The following is a 19852-nucleotide window of genomic DNA, read 5'->3' on the forward strand; positions in this document are numbered from 1 at the left end:
ACCATGTTGTGCAGATGCCTGATGACTGTCTTCCAAAGCAACTACTCTATTGCAAACTTTAAAATGGAAAGCACAATGCTGGTGGTCAACAAAAGAGGTTTAAAGACTGTCTCAAGGCAAATCTAAAAAAATGTAGTATAAACACTGACAACTGGGAAACACTGGCCTTTACCAAAGGTGTCATGGGCTTTGAAGACACTCAAACTCAGGACGCAAGGGAGAAATGTGCTAAGAGGAAGGCACACCTGGCAAATCCACACCGTGATCAACTCCCTCCCAGAAACCAATGTCCCCACTGTGGAAGGACATGTGGATCCAGAATTGGCCTCCACAGTCACTTACGGACTCACTGTTAAAACCGTGTTTATGGAAGACAATCTTACTCAGCTACGAGTGATCGCCAAAGAAAGAAGAAGACAGGCCTCTCTATAGTCATGGACTGGTTGGATGCAGAGGAATGGTGGGAGGAACCAGCTGGGGAACCGCCAAGGGAAGAAAGTTCAGAGCCCTGGGGTTGGTGGTGGGATGACGATGAGTGGTCCAAGGGAGAAGACTGGGAAGAGGAGGTGTCAGAAGCTGAAGAGCTAACAGGGCTTAGTGAGCTGGGAGAGTCTGTGGCAGAGAGAAGTCCAAAAGCAGAAGCTGAAGCAGGAAAGTGGGGGGAGGGAGATCAAGAGCCCCCTTCAGCCCCAAATGCTATGCCACTGCCCATGACCCACTTCTATAAAGCTGCATGCTCAACATGCCAGCCTGGTAGACCTTCATCTTGGCATTGGGCATTACCATCACATTCTCCTATACGCTTTTGGAGAGGCGAACCATTGCCATAGCTCCCTTGCAAATACGCTTGTCCAACTCAGCATTGATGGAAAGCTTGCTGGTTATGGTAGAACCCAGGTAGAACCCACTTCGACTGTGTTGGTGCTGGCGATGCCCTAACCCGGGATGTTGGTCTTAGCCATCTAAGTATAAAGAAAGTAGGGGCAGAACTGTAGTGGCTACCAGAGGGAGACTTAAAGTAAAATCTGGCTTGCTTGGTGTTAAAGAATCTCCCCATACCTGTTCTGCAGACGGAAAGAGTATAGACCAGCCTTTCCCAACCTGGTGCCTTCACAAATGTTTTGGGCTCCAGAACCCATTAGCCCTGGCAGGATGGGTGATGGTCAGGGATGCTTGAAGTAGTAGAGAATCTGACTTGGATGCAGAAGGCCCCAGGCTTAATCTCCAGCACCTCCTTGTAGGGTGGGAGAGACACCTGCCTGAAATGATGGAGAACCACTGACAGTCAATGTGGATGATACTGAATTAGATGGACCCAACAATCTCACTCATTAAAAGACAGCTTCCTTTGTTCCTAGATGGTTGGCCAAAACATCTGGATGTTATGAGGCTGGGGCATAAATCAGAGCAGGCACTTGGGAATACTGTTTTCCCTTTGCTTACGTTTTTTAAAAAATGTTTCTATTCAATCTTTTTATTTAGTTTTTTTTATTTAAAAAAATGCATCCAGGTGTTGACATGCATGGTTGCTGACAGTACTGCACAGCTTAATGGTTTTCCCTTGAGAGAAATCATATAAGATTTGGAGCAGTATAAATCGGTCTATATGATCTGCGAATCCAATCTTTCCAGTATGTACCAGCCCTTCAATTTGTGTGAGAATTTCATATCCTACTGCCGTAAAAAAATAAAAAAAAACCCACCGTACCTAATTTTGCAATTCAAATATCCATAGGTTTCCTTTCTTGATTTCATTAGTTAACATTTCTCTTCGCTTTTTAACTTTGCTATCTACATTTTCTGCTGTGGGAGACAAGTATATTGCCTATGCTGCAGTAATCTTCCTTAATTGATTTGGGACGCATGCCAGTCGCTTCTGGTATTCCGGGGCCAGCATCTTTATGTGACTGGCTTCCTTCCAACAGCTGTCATCCTCGGAGTTCACTTTATCCCTTTGCTCTTCTGGTTCTGGGATATTTGGCGCACTCAGCCTTTGAAATCTGTCCTTTCATCCCTCAAGCTGGTACTGTAATTGGCTAGGAAGGCAGTGGCTGCGGGGGGCGGGGGGAGGAATCCAAGAACTTCATAATATGAAAATACCCAAGTATCAGATTTTCTGATCACTTATCTTTTTTTGCTTTTCAGTAAATACTTTAGCCCAGATCTATTGCAAGTGCAAGTGATGATATGCATGAACGAAACTTTGGACCCCTCCAGACGACGTGTTTATTTGAACATTCATCCTGATTTTCTTGCACAGAAGTTAGGCTATTATCTGTTTTCTATTGGACATTTGTTCTGATTTAGAATCATAGAATTGTAGAATTGGAAGGGACCACAAGGGTCATTTAGTCCAGCCCCCTGCGATGCAGCAATCTTTTGCCCAAGCTAGGACTCAAACTCACGAACCTTGGGATTAAGAGTCTCATGTTCTACCAACTGAAACATCTCACCTGGGTGGATTTGCTTGTTGGGTGTTAATAAATTGATCCTTCTTCCATCCCACACTTTTCATAGTGCATTTCCCCACCACTTCTCTAACTGCAAAAGTCCTGTTTTAAACAGTGTGGAGTTTTATTTATTTATTTAGTGCATGCATAACTTGATTTTTGGCCAGAAACTCTCCCAGAGTACATTACAAGCAGTCAGTTAAAATGAGACTGTCCCTGCCTGCAAGTTAACAATTGGGGGGGGGGGGATACAACCCAACACACAAGGGGAAAGGGACGAGGAGAGAAGAGGCAAAAATAAAACTCAAAAACCAATTCCTGTTCTTATAAAGACCAGCAGGGATAGTTCAGGGGTTAGATGAGTGTGACACAGTTGGTCTTTCAGCAAAGCTGATGGAATGATCCCAGCTTTCCATCTCTCCTACCAAGAAAGTTTATGGAATGGCTGCCTCGGGTGACAATCTAATGGAGTTATCACATTGTGGGGGGGGGGGAGGACTGTGGCTCAGTGGTAGTTCTACTGGGATGACAAAGTGCTTTAATGCACTCCTCTCTCTTTGGGGAAGGCCTTGGCTCAGTGATGGAGCATCAACTTTGTGTGCCCAAGGTCCCAAGTCCAATCCCCAATATCTTCAGGTAGGCCTGGGAGAGAACCTGGAGATTTCAAGTGTCTTCAGGGGACACCTAGACCTTGGTTCCCCATTATTGCTGGACAGCAGCCTCCATTATTCCTACCCATTGGCTTGGCTGGCTGGAGATGATGGGAGCAACCAGCAACTGCATGGTAGTGAGGAAATGAGTGGCTTAGTAGAGGAAGAAAGGGACCTTCTTGTCCCTCTTCTGCACCCAGAAACTAAGCAAGATGGGAGGGAAGGGATGCCCCTATCAGCTCTCTACCTAGCATAGAAAACCACTGGTCCATATAGCTCAGAATTGCCTACATGGACAATACTGAACTGGATGGACCATCGGTCTGGCTCACTATCAGGCAACATTAGGCATAGGCAAACTCCGGCCCTCCAGATGTTTGGGACTACAAGTCCCATCATCCCTGACCACTGGTCCTGTTAGCTAGGGATGATGGGAGTTGTAGTCCCAAACATCTGGAGGGCCAGAGTTTGCCTATGCCTGGATCCTACAACTATATGGAGCTCACCAGGTGACCTTGGGCTAGTCAGGACCTCTCAGCCATTCAGGGCTGCTGTGTCAATTAAATGAGGAAGGGGAGAACCATGTAGGCCACCTTGAACTCCTTGGGGCCAAAAGGTGGGCTAGAAATGCGTCTAATCCATCAAATCTGGATGTCTCTGATGCGTCATCGAACAGTTTTTGAGGGCCCCCCCCAGTCATTTGAGCCCCCCCCCCAGTTGATGGGCATTGCCATTCAAATTGTGTGTGTGCACCACAGTTTGCAATAGATTATTTAGGGCAGGGCATACCTTCCCCCCTGACGCCCAATATTTTATTCAAGCTGGCACCACGGTTGGAAGGGACCACGAGGGTCATCTAGCTCAACCCCCAGCAATGCTAGAAACTTTTGCCTAACGTGGGGCTCAAACCCACGACCTGGAGATCAGGTGTCTCATGTTCTACCAACTGAGCTAGCATCAGATAGACAATTTGTGGATTCCCCAACCTTTCCAAGGGATTGAGAGATTGCTGGCTGCTGGGATCCCTGCGAGGGGATCTCCCCGCAGGTTGCCCTGAAAGCAGACGGCTTCCCTCTTTCCCCTCCTCCCCGTCCGGCCTCTCCGCCGCCTCCCTTGCCCCAGTGGCCAGAGGCGCCGGGGCCGCCGCCGCCACCTCCTTTCCTCCCTGGGGCGCCGTCTCCGGCGCGTTTCCCTTCCGCGCGCAAAAAAAGAAAAGAAAGCGAGCCAGCCAGCCAAAAGCTCGCGATCGCTCCTCCAGACCACCTCGCCGAGCGCCTCCGGCCCCCCGAGCGGCGATGCTCAGTTGCCCGAGCGAGAAGAGAGACCCCCTCGCCGGATTCTGAGCGCTCCCCGCCGGATCGGGCAGAGCCTGGCGCGCAGCTCAGGCGCGGGACGGGGGGCGCTATCCACCCTGGCGACGGCGAGGGGGGCGTTGCGAGCCTGCAGCTGGATGAAGCAGCCCCACCCCACCCCCTGCAGAGTCTCCGGAGCCAGATCCCTCGGCAGGATCACTTCCCGCCCCCACTGCTTAAGCGGAGCTGCCGGTGGAGCGCAGGAAGCCTGGAGGGCTGGCGGAGGAGGGCAACCTGTCCGTTTGCCCGCCTCCCTCTTAACTGTTGTAACTTGGCAAAGAGGTTTCCCACCTCATCGTCCCTGCAGCCAGCCAGCCAGCCACTTTAGAGGGGAGGAGGGCGAGGAAGCGGGGAGGGGGGAGTTCATTCATGTTGCACATCATCGGGGCTGAGTTTGGAGAGTCAGCTCGGGAGGGGACAAAGCGAAGGCTTTAAAAGCGTCGCGAACAGGGAGATATTCCATTTGGAAGAGGAATCCGTCCTCACTTTTTAAAAAAGTAAAGACTTTGTGCTAAGCAGCAAAGCGTCCCAATGCAACCGCTTGAGCATCTCCTCTTTTACGTTGCGATCTGCGCCAGCTTTTGCAACCGACAGGGCTCCAGCGCCGGCGCCCAGAGCGGATCTATCCGAGCCTTGCGCGCATCGAACCTGCGGAGAGATGGTGAGTGTCTCTTCTTTCTCTCAACTTTTGCTCCTGGTGTGTGAAACTGACCAGGCGCGTGGTGGAAACGCGCCCCCTGGATGTCCTCTCAGGCGGTGCACTTGCGAGAGGAGATGCGTAAGAGAGGGCAACTGGGATGCAAGCAACTCCCCCGCCTCAAAGGACTTCTGAGGCTGCTTGACGCACCACAGGTTGCACTAGGAATGGTCATGCAAATAATCGCTCACACAATGCATGATCTCACCAGGATGCCATGTGCAAGGTCTCTGTTGGCAACCCACCATGCGCAATGCATTGGTGCACATGTCGATGGTGGGCTTGGAGTGCCCCTCTCCCCTCTGCTCATGTAACTAGACCTGCATTCAGTGCAATAAATGCAGAACTCTTGAAGGGACTGATGAAGTGGTGTCTAGTGTGTGAAAGTAATAAATGGCAAATATGTACGGTGCTACAAGACTTGGGTTTTGTGAAGCAAGAATTTTCTATGGAGCTCATCAGCCTGGAGAGCTCAGTTGGTTAGAGGATGATGCTGATAACGCCTAGGTTGCAGGTTTGATCCTGGTATGGGGCAGCTGTATATTCCTGCAGGTAAAAAAGGGGGGTGCGGGTGGCACTGTGGTCTAAACCACTGAGCCTCTTGACTTTGCTGATCAGAAGGTCGACGGTTCGAATCTGCGCATCCGGGTGAGCTCCTGTCGCTCTGTCCCAGCTCCTGCCAACCTAACAGTTCAAAAGCAGGCCAGTGCAAGTAGATAAATAGGTACCACTGCAGCAGGAAGGTAAATGGCATTTCCATGCGCTCTGGTTTCCATCATGATGTTCTGTTGTGCCAGAAGCGGTTTAGTCATGCTGGCCACTTGTGGACCAACACTGGCTCCCTCAGCCTGAAGCAAGATGAGAGCTGCAACCCCATAGTTGCCTTTGACTGGATTTAACTGTCCGGGGTCATTTACCTTTACCACATTCCTGCATTGCAGGGAGTTGGACTCTACAATTCTATGATTCTGTGATTCGAAGCAGCTGCCAGCTGGCCATCTTACTTTTGGCTGCAGACCTTGTGTGCCCCACTTAAAGGTTTGTTTTCCCAGCATAGGGCAAGGCTGCTGACACTCTGAGGAACAGCTAGAGATCCAGGGAGTAGTTTTGCAGAAGGCACCCCCCCATGTCTTTCATACAAACACACATACATACCACTCCTTCAAAGATTGCAGCAGCTGTTGTGCAGCCCATACTAGTTCTGAAATTGTGTACGTTAGCTGAGTGGACACATGCAGCTCCAGAAACATACATTCATGGTCACAGGAGGTTGGATTAGTTGCATGAGTGCATCTGAATCTTTCAAAAGTCACACACCCAGGGCCACATTCAAATATTACAAATTCCGACCTGGGGAATGCTTTCATGTAGGAAAGTGCATGAAGTCAGGGTGTAAAGAAATTGTCACACACACCTGGCAGACCTGGATTCACCCTGCATGCATGGGGTACACTTGCATGTGGGGTACCTTCGCTGTGTACACATTTTAAAGCTTGTGGGATCGCTCAGTTGGTAGAACATGAGACTCTTAATTCCAGGGTTGTGTGTTCAAGCCCCATGTTGGACAACAAGATCCCTGCATTGCTGGGGATTGGACTAGATGACTCTTGTGGCTGCTTCCAACTCTACAATGAATCTATTATTCTATGTTGTGCACAAGTTGAAGCCAGCCAATGCACATATCCACAGCAAGTCAGGCACATGTTGCATCATTCGCACATGCTGAGTTCCCTGCAAGTTTCACACATTTGCTCCATGGGGAAGTGGTTTTAGGAAATTGCAGTGTGTGAAGTAGCACAAAGATATATCCTTATGTCCATTAAGTGTTGGGAATCATAAGGGAACAGATCTCCCCAAGGCTTAAGTCATGTGCTGAGACTCAAGCCTGCCCACTACAAGCTTTGCTGAACCAGTGAAGGAGCCACTTCCCAGCAGTGAGGTGCATGCTTTGAATGCACAGGATCCCAGATACAGTTGCAGGTATCTTAATCTGGAGGATCTCAGGGAGCAAGGCTTGAGTTTCTAGAGAGCTGCTCTCAATCAGAGTTGTTGGTACAGAGTTAGTTGGACCAAGACTCTGACAAAGGGAGCCACGTATGCTCTCATGGCCCATAATTTCAGATGTATTTGTTCTGCACACTTCCTTATTTTACAGGCACTGCAATCATCCCTGGCTCAAATTCAGATTTGGCCCAAAATATGCAGCAGTTTTGCTTTCCAACCAGAGTTTTCGAAAGTGTGGTTGCTATGGTGGCAATCATGCTCTGACCCTCTTCAGATAGGAAAATGAGGAATGCAGAAGTTGTTATCTGAATTTACCAAGAGAGCATGGTATATTATTAAAGAATATGTTTCCGACCAAGGTGAGTAGGGACTGCAGTAGGTGGTTGAAAGTTGCTGCGCAATGTTGACCCTAATATCAGGGAGGTTGGCTTATTTTATTTTATTTTTCTACTGTTTTCTGCAATCTCCTCTAGGAACAGGAGGAGAGCCCCATAGATCAAAGATCTGTGGAACATTTCCCAAAAATAGAAAGGGAGGAAAGGAACCACTTGCTGGCAAACTTCTCAGTTCAAATTCTGAAACATTTCCAGGGATCTTTGATTAAACAGATCCTCTGGATTGTGGCTAATTTATAAGATGAGAGATGAAGAGAGGACTCACAATTATGCCTGGAAGCTTCCCTCTGATCTAAAATCACAATCCCTCTAATTTTATATGAGTATGCATGTAAATGGGTGTGTCTGTGGTGCACATGATGAAAGACACTCTTTTCTTCTTACTAGTTCCTTTTAAGATGGGTACCCATTCTAGACAGTTTAGAGCAGAATTCCAAAAGCTGGTGTCCTCCAGATGTTATTGGGCTACAACTCCCATCATGCATGGCCACAGGAAACGCAAGTTGGGGATAGGAGTTATAGTCCAAAACATCTGTAGGGCATCAGGTTGGAGAAGGATAATTTAGAATGTCTGGACCCTCACCAACCAACCCAGCAACAACCTTCCATTCTGAAGATGAACATTTGTAGATTCTGTTGTGCAATTGCAGGCAAATGTTAACTGATTGGAGGGCCAATTCCAATGGTGGCACCTGAAGAGGAATAGAATAGCATTGATCCAGCTTCTTTCCAAAACCCTTGAGAAGCTTCTTTCCAAAACCCTTGGGAAGCTTCCAACCTGAATAAAATACAGGGAAAAAATTGTAAGGAGACCAGAGGATCAGCTCCTCCTAAACTGAGCCTTTTAGAAGTTCTCCTAGATTATCCTAGTTGATCAGAAGAGAAAAGTTGACAATACAGGGCTGTGTTGGTCAATTCAGATATCTGCTCTTGCACACACACAAACAGTTAGCCCTTGGAAACCCATTGTGGATCAATGAGGATCTTCTGCTAGGAGAGACTCAATGCACTCAGTTCTCTCCTTCCTGGATTCTCTCCTTCCTGGAATTTCACAGCTTCTTCAAGGTGTCCTACATTCTACGGACAGCCCACTCACTCCAATGACCAGCAATCTGGAATTGGTTGTATACTGTTCCCTGCAGATGCTCCAGAGCAAAACCGTGGCACTGAAAACAAACTATGGCTGAGCATTGTTGGTAGCTTTGTCTGCTCTGCAGTTATTTCTTTAACTGCATTAAATTCAGATGCTGTCTCTACTGGCTGTTTGTAAAGCATCACGCAGAACACAAGAAGAATCGCTTGATCCCGTGCTGGGAGCTTGTTCTGTGTGTGCACACACACGTGCACCAGTTGTTTAAAACTGTCTGAGTAGCAGAAAGCTATTCATCATTTGTGGGCTGCCTCTCCACTCGTCTGCCCCTGTGCTGCCGACTTTCTAAACATCCATGTAGCAAGCCTTGAGTAAACCAGTTCTGCAAATTGCTCACTTTTCCTTGCCTGCCCCGGCCTTGCACAACTTTCCTGAGAATGTTGCAGCTGCAATTTTGTGGCATCTTAAGGCTCCTTGTGATTCAAGCACAACCAAAGTTTTCCTGGGTGAGCTATTCCGTTTGGGGTTTTTGTTTCATGGGGGGTGCAGGGGGGAGTTCAAGTGCAGGAAGGAATTTAGGAGGGGAACACAGCTGCGAATGCAGCCTACCCCCCACTGTGTAAATATTAGGCATTCAAGGCTTTACAGCTGCAAACAGCTGGAGTCCAATACTTCTCCACAGCAGATGTTTACTAAGGGAAGCCCTTGAAGGAATAGTAGCACTTAAAGGTCTCAAACAAGGTCTCAGAGGTTGCAATAGGCATATTATCTCTTCTATGGAGACAATTTCCATGGTCAATGAGTTTCTTCTGATCTCTAATAATTTAATGCCACAGTCTTTTAAGAGCAGAAATCAATGGGTTCTTCTCTGACTCTTGGCTCAGCGTTTTTTAGCTGCATGCCATTCGGGGAAATTTTACTGGTTGAGGAGCAAGATAGATGCTGCCTGTCATGGGATGGCCTCACACCAATTAGTCTTGTGTCTTGCAAGCTTTGCTCTCTGCATTGGTCCTACCTTGGCTGTGAAACCTGGGAGACATACTCCCAGCCTTGCAGGCCTTTATCTACCTGGCCTGGGAGTGCAGGGTCCTGTCTGACTCCAGCTACAAAAGCTGAGGCTGTTGAGCAGACTCTTGTGCTAAGGTGTTGTTGGGGTGTGTGTGTTGTAAGCCACCTTGAGCATGGGTTTAACTATGGAAAGGTGGCATGCAAATAAAAAAGATGATGGGTGGATGGTCGCCTTCTACTGTGCAGATGGCAGGAAGCATAATTGGAGCTCAGGCCACTTGTGACTGTCAATGATGGGAAATTCAGAATGATGTACCCTCTGAGTGCACTCAGCTTTTTGGAGAATCCATGTGAGAGCAAATGGGCTGTGAACATCCATCACCCCATTGGTTGCCAGGGTTGATTTGGCTGATCTGAGTGTCAAGAAGAGCTTGCTGGGGCAAGGCAATGGCCCATCCAACCCACCATTTTGTTTTATCAGTTGCCAACTGGTAGCCTATGGGAAGTCTGCAAGCAGGACATGAGCACAACAGCACATGCAATTCCCAGCAACTAGTATTCAGAGGCATAAGGCATCCAACAATGGAAGCAGAACATAGTGATCATGGCTAGTAACCACTGATAGTCTTATCTTCCATGAATTTGTCTAATCCTCTTCTAAAGCTGGTGGCAATCACTACCTCCTGTGGGAGCAAGTTCCATATTTTAACTGCTTACTGCATGAAAAAGTACTTTTATCTGCCCTAAGTCTTCCAACATTCAGCATTATTTGATGTCCAGGAGTTCTAGAGTTGTACTTGCAGCCATTTGAGCACAACAGAGACCCCATCATGGACTCTGAGGGCATTTTTACAACAAGGGAAGATGGCCAAAGCTCTTTCCTAAAAATTTCACTGTACTACTATTTTGTCCCCTCTAGCTACATGATCCTCAGCAATGTTGTTAAGAAAAAGCATTCTGGTTAAAAAGAAAATAAAAGATGGAGTGGCAGGTTCATACTAGTTTAAGATCCTCTTTGGAAAGGAGAAAATTTGGCCTTTATCCCAATAGCTTTCACCTTTATTTCTGGCTTACAAAAGAAGAGTCCGTCTAGTGCAACATTCTTATAACAGTGGGCAGCCAGGTGTTTCTAAAAAGCTAGCAAGTAAGGCTTATAGGTGAATGGGTGGGGGGAGTAAAAAACAATATGGTATAGTAGTTAGAGTGCCAGGCTAGGACTGTGAAGATCTGGATTCAGATCCCTAACCGGCCACAACACAGACTGGGTATCCTTGAGCCAGTCACACTCTCTCTCAGCCTAGCCTTCCTCACAAGCTTGTTGTGGTGACACAATCTGTATATATACAATCTGTATATGGAACTCTTCCTTGAGGGACAAGAGGGAAAGAGTGGGAAGTACTGGGCAGAAATGTAATGAGCAAAGCACTGGGCCTGGAGACGGTGTTACCATGACAACGATGCCTCAAGGACCGCTTCGCCCCATACAAACTGCCCCGGACTCTGTGTTCATCATCTAAGGCCCTTCTTTGTGTGCCTCCTCCTTTGTGAGGCCCGAAGGGTGGCAACACGAGAATGGCTCTTTTCTATAGTGGCTCCCCGTTTGTGGAATGCTCTCCCCAGGGGGGATTTCCTGGTGCCTTCATTGTATATTTTTACATGCCAGGCAAAAACGTTCCACTTCAACCAAGCCTTCTGCTGTTTAATAACATACAGCCTTTTAAGTGTATCTGTGAGAAGGGGTGGGTGGGTATTGTTTTGTTGTTTTAGTTTTATTATATACTTGTGTTTTATCTTGTATTTTATTCTGCGATTTGCCCTAAGATCTTTTGATGAAAGGTGGTGTATGTTGTTGTTGTTTAGTCATTTAGTCATGTCCGACTCTTTGTGACCCCATGGACCAGAGCACGCCAGGCACTCCTGTCTTCCACTGCCTCCCACAGTTTGGTCAAACTCATGCTGGTAGCTTCGAGAACACTGTCCAACTATCTTGTCCTCTGTCATCCCCTTCTCTTTGTGCCCTCAACCTTTCCCAACATGAGGGGTGTATAAATTTAATAAAACAAACAAACAACCAATGCTGGCCCTCTACACAAGGGCAGCTCAAAATACTTTGTTGCTTGAGGTAAATGATAAAATGCCTCCCTCTCCAATTCTCCATACAGAAAGTAACTGCCTGAGTGGCAGCTGAATCTTATTTCACCAGTACTTATATGACAGCAACTTCCAGGACAGTGTGGTAGGTTGGTGGAGGAGTTAGGCCAGGCTTTGTAGCACACAGGGCTCTGTCCTCCAACACTTCACCCCTGCCCCTTCTGGCATCTGCCACCTGAGGCAGCCACCTCACTCTGCCCAGTAACAGGGCCATCTCTGCCTCTATCCCCAACTCTGCGATGGCCCCCACTGAATGAGATCATGGAGGGTGAGTACAACGTACCTTCTTCCCTATACAAAAAGCAAAGAGAGCCACTGCATGACGAAGGGGGTCGTTGCAAGACACAAGCCCGCCATTTAACCAATGTACAGTGGTACCTCAGGTTACATAAGCTTCAGGTTACAGACTCCGCTAACCCAGAAATAGTACCTCGGGTTAAGAACTTTGCTTCAGGATGAGAACAGAAATTGTGCTCCAGCAGCGCGGCGGCAGCAGGAGGCCCCATTAGCTAAAGTGGTGCTTCAGGTTAAGAACAGTTTCGGGTTAAGTACGGACCTCCGGAACGAATTAAGTACTTAACCTGAGGTACCACTGTATAAAAATGTACATCTTTACTCGTTTTTGATATTCAGGCCATGCTGGAATGCTATCCTCATCCACCTAGATAATTTTGGCAAACATCAGACCAATGTGTGCCCTGGTTTTCCACTCTCTACATCAAGACAGGCTGGCAGAAAAGGTACCTACTTTTGCCAGGGTCACTTACCGCATTCCCAGCTGTGTGCTGCAGTCCTCCTGTTCCTGGCCTGATATCCACCGTGTAATGTAGCTACGCCAACATAGCTTTCGGGACATGCTGTGGTGTTCTAACTTCCTAACTGGGAATTGCTGACATGGAGAAGATTAGGCTTTTAAAAAATATTTTTTAAAATCTTGCTTTGAACATAGGTTTTTGTTTTTTGTTTTTCTTTTAAGGTTCTGTCCTGAGCATGTTCCAGCACTGCTACTTTAATTACAAGGCTAGGACAAAACCTAATTCAGTGAAATACTCTGGGCTCATGTCCAGATTTCAACAACCTTAACTTGCAGATTTGCAAAGACATCTCGAGGGGATCCAGATCTTTTGACTGCAACAGAATACCAAGATTAGAGGTTGGATGCTCAAAGGCATCAAAAGGAAGGGAAGAAAAAGGTTCTTTCATAAAATGGAAAGTAACCGTTTGGATTACTGTTGCCTGTAGCCTTTAGACAAAATGCACTCCTTTTGATAGGTGAACAATCGTAATAAGGAAATTCCATGTCTTCTTTCACCCACTGCAAACCTTTCCTGTACAAAGACAGGAGGGTCAAGCTGGCTTATGGTTGCTTGAGCCCAGCTGGCAGACATATGCCATGGGCAAAGGAAGGGTTAAATGAATAAACCAGCCCTGGTGCCCTGCAGATGTTTTGGGCTACAACTCTCACCAGTCCTAGCTGGCATGGTCATGTTTTCAGACTACAACTCCCATCAGCAGTGAAAAGGTTTCTGAAAAGCATCACTGCTCCCATTTTTGTTCTGCTCCATCTTCAAATTGTTATCCTTCCACAAGTTTTCCCCTTACTGCAGCCTGGGAGAGGGATCGTTGGACTGGTTCAGCTTTGGGATGGGGGAAAAATTTAATTCAGCTAACACTTCTAGGCAAACCTACCCAATTCTCAATTTCTGAAACTGTAAGCAAACCAAGACAAAGCCATCCTTCAAAATTCACACTTTGCGATGCAGTTTTCCAGCCATGTAATGGATACAAAAATGCTTATGCTAGGGCAAAGTATGCATAAGAATACATGTATTGCTGACAACAGCATGCAAAATACATTATATAAGCAGGGGATTGCTTTGCACAAATGTGCAGTAGACAATACTGCAGACAAAGTTGTGCATATGAGGAGAAGATGTAGCGCAAAGATGCGGCTGAATTTTCGTGAGGATTTGTTTCAAAAACTGGCAGGCTGGTGTGGAACTGTGGAGAACTGAACTTGAGTGGAAAAATGAGAAGCGGAGAGAAACCAAAATTTACAGATCCACCCATCTCTAGTTCAGATTATGGTTTGGCACTATGTGAGAGAACCTTAAGAACCCCCAGCCTCAGGCATTTGATCCTGGTCTCCAATCTTGATCTGCAAACCTTAGTTTGCTGGTTTCAGATGAAAATTCAGAAACAATGGTTTGCTTGAAACCAGAAATAGGGGCTGGGATCACAAGCACTTGACAGGAAGAGGGAGCATGTAGGCATGCAAGTTCTTAACACTTTGCCCCCATAGCTCCAAACTTTTATTTTGCAAGTCTGAACCAGCCCCTTAGTGGTTTAACTAAGGCTGTCCAGTTAATAGTTGTGCTGAGATCTGCACAGATAATTTCTCACCTACAACGTCTGTTCATTATCACTACTCTACATTAGCTCTTAACTACATTGCTGTCTCAGAGAACTAAAGGAACCAGGGAAAATTACAAATCTGACTCAGCTGTAATCAATATAATGGAGTTCCACAAAGGATAGGCAGTGACTGGCCTGTTTTATCAGATAGATGTATATCACGGTAAGGCAGATATTTCAATTATAAACTCCCCAGTCAGTTTCAGAGCTACAGCAACTTTTAACAGCTGAATGGTATTATCAGCACCAACCTTTAAGAACCCCTTAAAAATAACTTCTTTTGATTGCAGTGCTGCTTTCATTCTCAGATACATAATTGCACTCTTCATTTCTGAAAGGACCAGCTGACGGGGGCCAAAGACAGCAGATGGACAATAGGAATGAGCTGTAGAAAGGGATAAACAATACCTCCTTCTTGAACCCCTAATAAACTATTCCACCTTGATCATGCAAAGATACGTGCATATCTGCTTAATCATAATCTTTTAAGAGCACAATCCTCTGCATGTCTTGCCAGAGGCAATGTCTTGCCATTGAGTTCAAATGACCTCCTTTCATTTGATTAATTGATTGGTTGATTGATTGGTTGGTTGGTTTTATTTATTTCCCACCTTTCTCCCAGTAAAGGAGTGATTTGCACTAGGAGATATTTGCACTAACATTTTGCTGAATTAAAAAAAAAGTTGCAAACTGGTATAGAACTGTGAACTTAAAATTGGATAAATAAGAAACTGAAACTGGCCAATGTGTCCATCTCTACTGACAAAATCTTGATCTCAGTTCAGCCAAAATTTCCATTCATTGGTTCTTAGTCCTTCCCTTCAGGGCCACAGATAATAAGTCTGCTTTATCTTGGCCTGATGATGGTGCTTCAGATTTCAGATGTCTGAAAACCATCTCACCTTCATCTTGAATCCTAAATTAATTTTATTTTCTGTTGTGTTTTAACTGTTGTTGAGTTTTTCTTTTAATTGGTTCTGCTGGTTTTCTTGTGGGGTGCATAGAATGCTGCTGTTTCACAAGAACAACAGCACACCATTATTTTTGGATGAATGAATGAGACCATATTGGACTGAGTCAGCTGCAGCCAGGGCCAATGTGATGTTGCCTCAGCTGTGGACTCATTGTCTGCTTCGAAATAATCATTTTAGTGACACCGTCATAGGAATGGCAGCCCAAGTGGGCAAATATTTCTCTCTCTCTTTTTGGCAGCGTGGCATGTCTCTGCTATTCTGGTAAGTCATAAATTCTAGGTGACGTCAAGCTTCCTATTGTATTTGAGTAATTTCTGGTTTCATTCCTTGGCGCTGATCTTTGTCTCGTGTTTTAAAAGCCAGCTTCCTACATTTGTGTTTTGGCAGTCTGAGCACTTGACTTGACACACTGGGAACAGCGTGAGATGACAAAAGTTGCCAGCTGAATAGACTTCCTGCTAGCCCCCAAATACCCCCGCTGTGCGCTTGGGACTTTAGGAGGTTGAGCTCCATGAGAAACATGGAAGCAAACTTCACAAAGAGCTTAAAATACAATGAGAGAGAGCTTGCTCCTTCCCACCGAAATAATAAATGGCAACATTCCTATCAGCTTCAGTGGAAGTGGGGACAGTCATGTTGTCTGTGTGATGCAACCTGCCATTTAGAACATGCAAGGGAAGCCATTGAAATACATGAAGCAGTGCAAGCTTTTAATGTTTGATGCATTACTGTATTTTAATATTTTGTTTGGGAGCTGCCCAGAGTGGCTGGGGAAGCCCAGCCAGATGGGCGGGGTATAAATAAATTATTATTATTATTATTATTATTATTATTATTATTATTATTATTATTATTACTGGGTTGAAATGGTTGCTAAACTGGCTACAGTCATACCTCGTGTTATGTTTGCTTCGTGTTGCAGCTTTTCAGGTTACGAACGCGGCAAACCCAGAAGTGTTTACTTCCGGGTTCGCCCTGTGCACTTCGCACATGTGCAGTAGCAGCGCTCTACTAATGGACTTTTCAGGGTGCATATGCCATCACGTCACCGCAGCCGCATGTGGAGGATCCTCCGTTCGCAGCTGCAGCCATGAGCGGAGGATCCTGGTGCCGGAGGCAAACCACTAAGTACAGCGCATGTGCGGTGTTGCATGCATGCGCTGTATGTAGCAATGCTGCACATGCACTGTATAGCAGTTTGCTGCCAGCGCTACTCCAGCGCTGTACGGACGCAGCTGCAAGCAGAGGATCCCGGCACTGTCCGTACGGCAAACTGCTATACAGCGCATGTGCGGTGGCGCTACGTACTGTGCATGCATTGTGCGTAGCGATGCCGCACATGCGTCCTATGTAGCGACGCCCACCCCTGGTGTCACGACGCCTTCCTTTGCCCCCGGGGAGAGCCTCCTTTCTTGGATGAGTGACACGAAAAAGCTCTCAATATTCTTTCAGTTGTAATGACTGTGCATCCTTGAACTGTTATGGCATGCCATAAATTACAAAGCTAGTGGCTTTCTTGTGCCCATGCTAAAACTGGAGTTTTCGGAGAGGAGGAAAAGTATATCTGGCCTTATCTAAGCCACTGTACTGATTTGACTTGACAGCAGAGTACAATCAAAACTTTTAATTCTGAAGTTGTGAGATTAAAAAAAGTTTAAATGAAAAGAAAGAGAAAGAGAAAAAGGAAGGAAGCAAGAAAAATGAAGCAAGCAAGGAAGGCTACTGTGGACGTCTTATTCTTTTAGTATCATAGTTAAAATGCAACAGAAACCTCTGCGGCGTGGAAAACATAACTTTCCTTAATTAGATTTTCCAGGAAACCTCCAGTAGTTGCTATCTGGTTTCTCTCCCTCCTTCGCTCTGAGAATCCACTTTTCTGGGACAGTTGAAATCCAGCTGTTTTTGCTCCTTTCATATTTCTAACATGGGGTGTGAACATACCTGGTTGTTTCCCTCGCTACTCTGATGCCCTGCCTCTAGCTAGACTTCCTTAGCAGTCCTTAGCAGGGTTTCTACAAAGGCCATGAGTTCAACTTTACAGAGGACATTCCTCTTGTTGAAGTGCTGTCAGAGGCTGTTCCTCTGTCCAGTTTAAAGATAATGAACCCTAAGAAGGGAGAGCGGGTGGCCTTGGCGTTTCTCATCAACAAGCACCTGGACACTATACAGTAGAATGAACAGGTGCAGATGTCATCTGGTCACACATTGCCTTTCCCGCTACAGGGAGATTTAGAGCTGAGCGAGAATCCTAGTTGAATTCCAGCCATTTTTAAATCTGCATATGTACCTATAAAATTGTATATGCAACCATTGTGCAAATCTGTGCATACTACAAATCTGTGCACTACAACTAATCCAGAATGCGGCACCTAGACTGGTGACTGGGAGCAGCCGTCGAGACTACATAACTCTGGTTCTGAAAGACCTACATTGGCTCCCAGTACGTTTCCAGGCACAATTCAAAGGGTTGGTGCTGACCTTCAAAGCCCTAAACGGCCTCAGCCCAGTATACCTGAAGGAGCGTCTCCACCCCCATCGTTCAGCCCGGACACTAAGGTCCAGCACTGAGGGCCTTCTGGTGGTTCCCTCAATGCGAGAAGCAAAGTTACAGGGAACCAGGCAGAGGGCTTTCTCAGTAGTGTGGCACCCGCCTGTGGTACACCTTCCCACCAGATGTCAAGGAAATAAACAACTATCTGACTTAGAAGACATCTAAAGGCAGCCCTGTTTAGGGAAGCTTTTAATATTTGATGAATTATTGTATTTTAATATTTTGCTGGAAGCCGCCCAGAGTGGCTGGGGAAACCCAGCCAGATGGGCGGTGTATAAATAAATTATTATTATTATTTATTATTATTAATATTATTATTATTATTACTACTACTATACTTTGTCAGCTTTTGTCACTGATGCATTCTCTCTATTCTTTGCAGTGTGTACAGTAAATGGCTCCCCTACTTTCTAATTTGCTACATAGTGGCATTTCCCTGCTTCTTACTGTTTTGTTTTATTTAAGATTCCTGGACTCCTAAGATTCTCCCCCCTAAATTTGACATATACATACTGTATACAATACCACGTGTAGGTTCTCTGCAGATCTGTGTGCTCTTTCGTTCTCTGTTTCTGGTAATCCATTTTCTCATTTTCGGCAATGTATAAAGCAACAACAATTACTACAACGATTCCTTTCTAGCGGAGTTTAAAGGACCAGGTGACGATAATACTAGACCTTTGAGATGGGCTTATTTGAGGAGGCTTTTTATTGTTTCAAACCGCTTCACACACAAGCCTGCACAGTATGGGACCCGCCAAGCTGGTTGCAACTCACTAGGCCTAACAGGAGCCTGACGGACACGCTGCTTTCGAAATCTCAGGCAAGCAGGAAAAATAGATAAGAAAGTCATTGGGAGGTTGCAATATGTGGCTGGTTGGCTGAGTTCAGCTCAGTGGGCTCCATGTTGTGTAGGCCTTGAAAGCAAACTGAACAGTTGATAGAGTGAGGCAGTGGTTCGAGCTCCCAAAAAGTACCTTTGAGGAAAGTAAAAAAAAAAAAAAAGACTCTAGGCCAATGAAAGTCGGCAAATGGTTGCTGTTTCAGCACTTCGCGAAGAAGCCATTCATTGCTGCTGATACTGTGAACAAGCAACACACCTTTTTGCTATGCCAGTGTTAAGAAAATGCTGTAGGTGAAAACATCTTGCCCATGGGATAAGAGAACAAGAACAGTGTCAATTTCTGCTAGCAGTTAAGTTTCCGCCTGTCCTATTATATGAAAATAATAAAGACACATCTCCCCCCAACCTTTTTTAAAATCAGGAACGGAAGGTGCACTGAAGGACCCTCAGTTGCAACCAATTAATGATGTATGATTCATTGAGTCCAGACAGGATATTCTTAAGAGGTTTTCAAGAACTCAAATTGGCTTGATTTTAATTATTTTTTGAAAGTTGTACATAGTTTTAAGCTGTTTTTCTCCCTGAAAATTTTGTTTCATCATTTTCGTAAACCGTTTTGAGGTTTTGCTGCAATCAAAAAGTATATAAATCTTGTGAAATAAATAAAACGAGTAACTTGATGTGTAATGCTTCATCTTCTCTCCCAAAAGCCACTAAACGTGGCTGCTCCTCAAAGACCTGGAAAGTAGCCAGCCGAATGCCATTTTCCAAATAGGGATTAGAGGCTGAAATAAATTACAAGCCCATCGAGGGAATCTTTGCCCCCCCCCCCCAGTGTTCAATGAACTTTTGTTTCTGTGAATTCCTATGGGAACTGATCTGATCTGCACCTCCCAGACTCATGTGGAAATCAAAATGAAATTCTCCTTTGGGTTTTTCGCTTCTCTGGATTTGCAATACAGTTCTGACTCATACATAACAAAATATGTTAAAAAGGCATATTTTAGGGTAAAAGGAGAAACACACTGTTTGAGATTAATTATGTATTTGAATAAAATTTCTGTGCGTGTGTCTTTTAAAGTGCAGATAAATGCAGGAATGGGAAGGATTTATGAATGAATGAATTTCCATCAATTAGAAGGAAAGAAATTGCATTTGAAAATGATCAAAGGGGAGAGAAAATTTCAGTGAGATTCTTATGGGTGGGGTGCAGGGCTTTTGCTGGGCTCATCTTACTTTTGTAGTAGCCAAGGGGTGCTTGTGAGTATCCT

The 19852-nt window shown here is 45.6% G+C and overlaps 1 protein-coding gene across 1 annotated transcript in view; it reads left to right on the forward strand.

Annotated features, from left to right (window-relative positions):
- The first annotated feature begins 4320 nt into the window (after window positions 1–4320).
- PDGFD (platelet derived growth factor D) overlaps window positions 4321–19852 on the forward strand; it is a 143668-nt gene continuing 128136 nt past the window's right edge. The window contains exon 1 of the mRNA XM_083737124.1: window positions 4321–5113. Coding sequence (XP_083593250.1) covers window positions 4984–5113 — 130 coding nt within the window. The 5' untranslated portion in view covers window positions 4321–4983. The remainder of the gene's footprint in view (window positions 5114–19852) is intronic.

The sequence above is a fragment of the Podarcis gaigeae genome (genome assembly GCF_964106915.1).
Source record: "Podarcis gaigeae genome assembly, chromosome: 4".
Lineage (NCBI taxonomy): Eukaryota > Metazoa > Chordata > Lepidosauria > Squamata > Lacertidae > Podarcis > Podarcis gaigeae.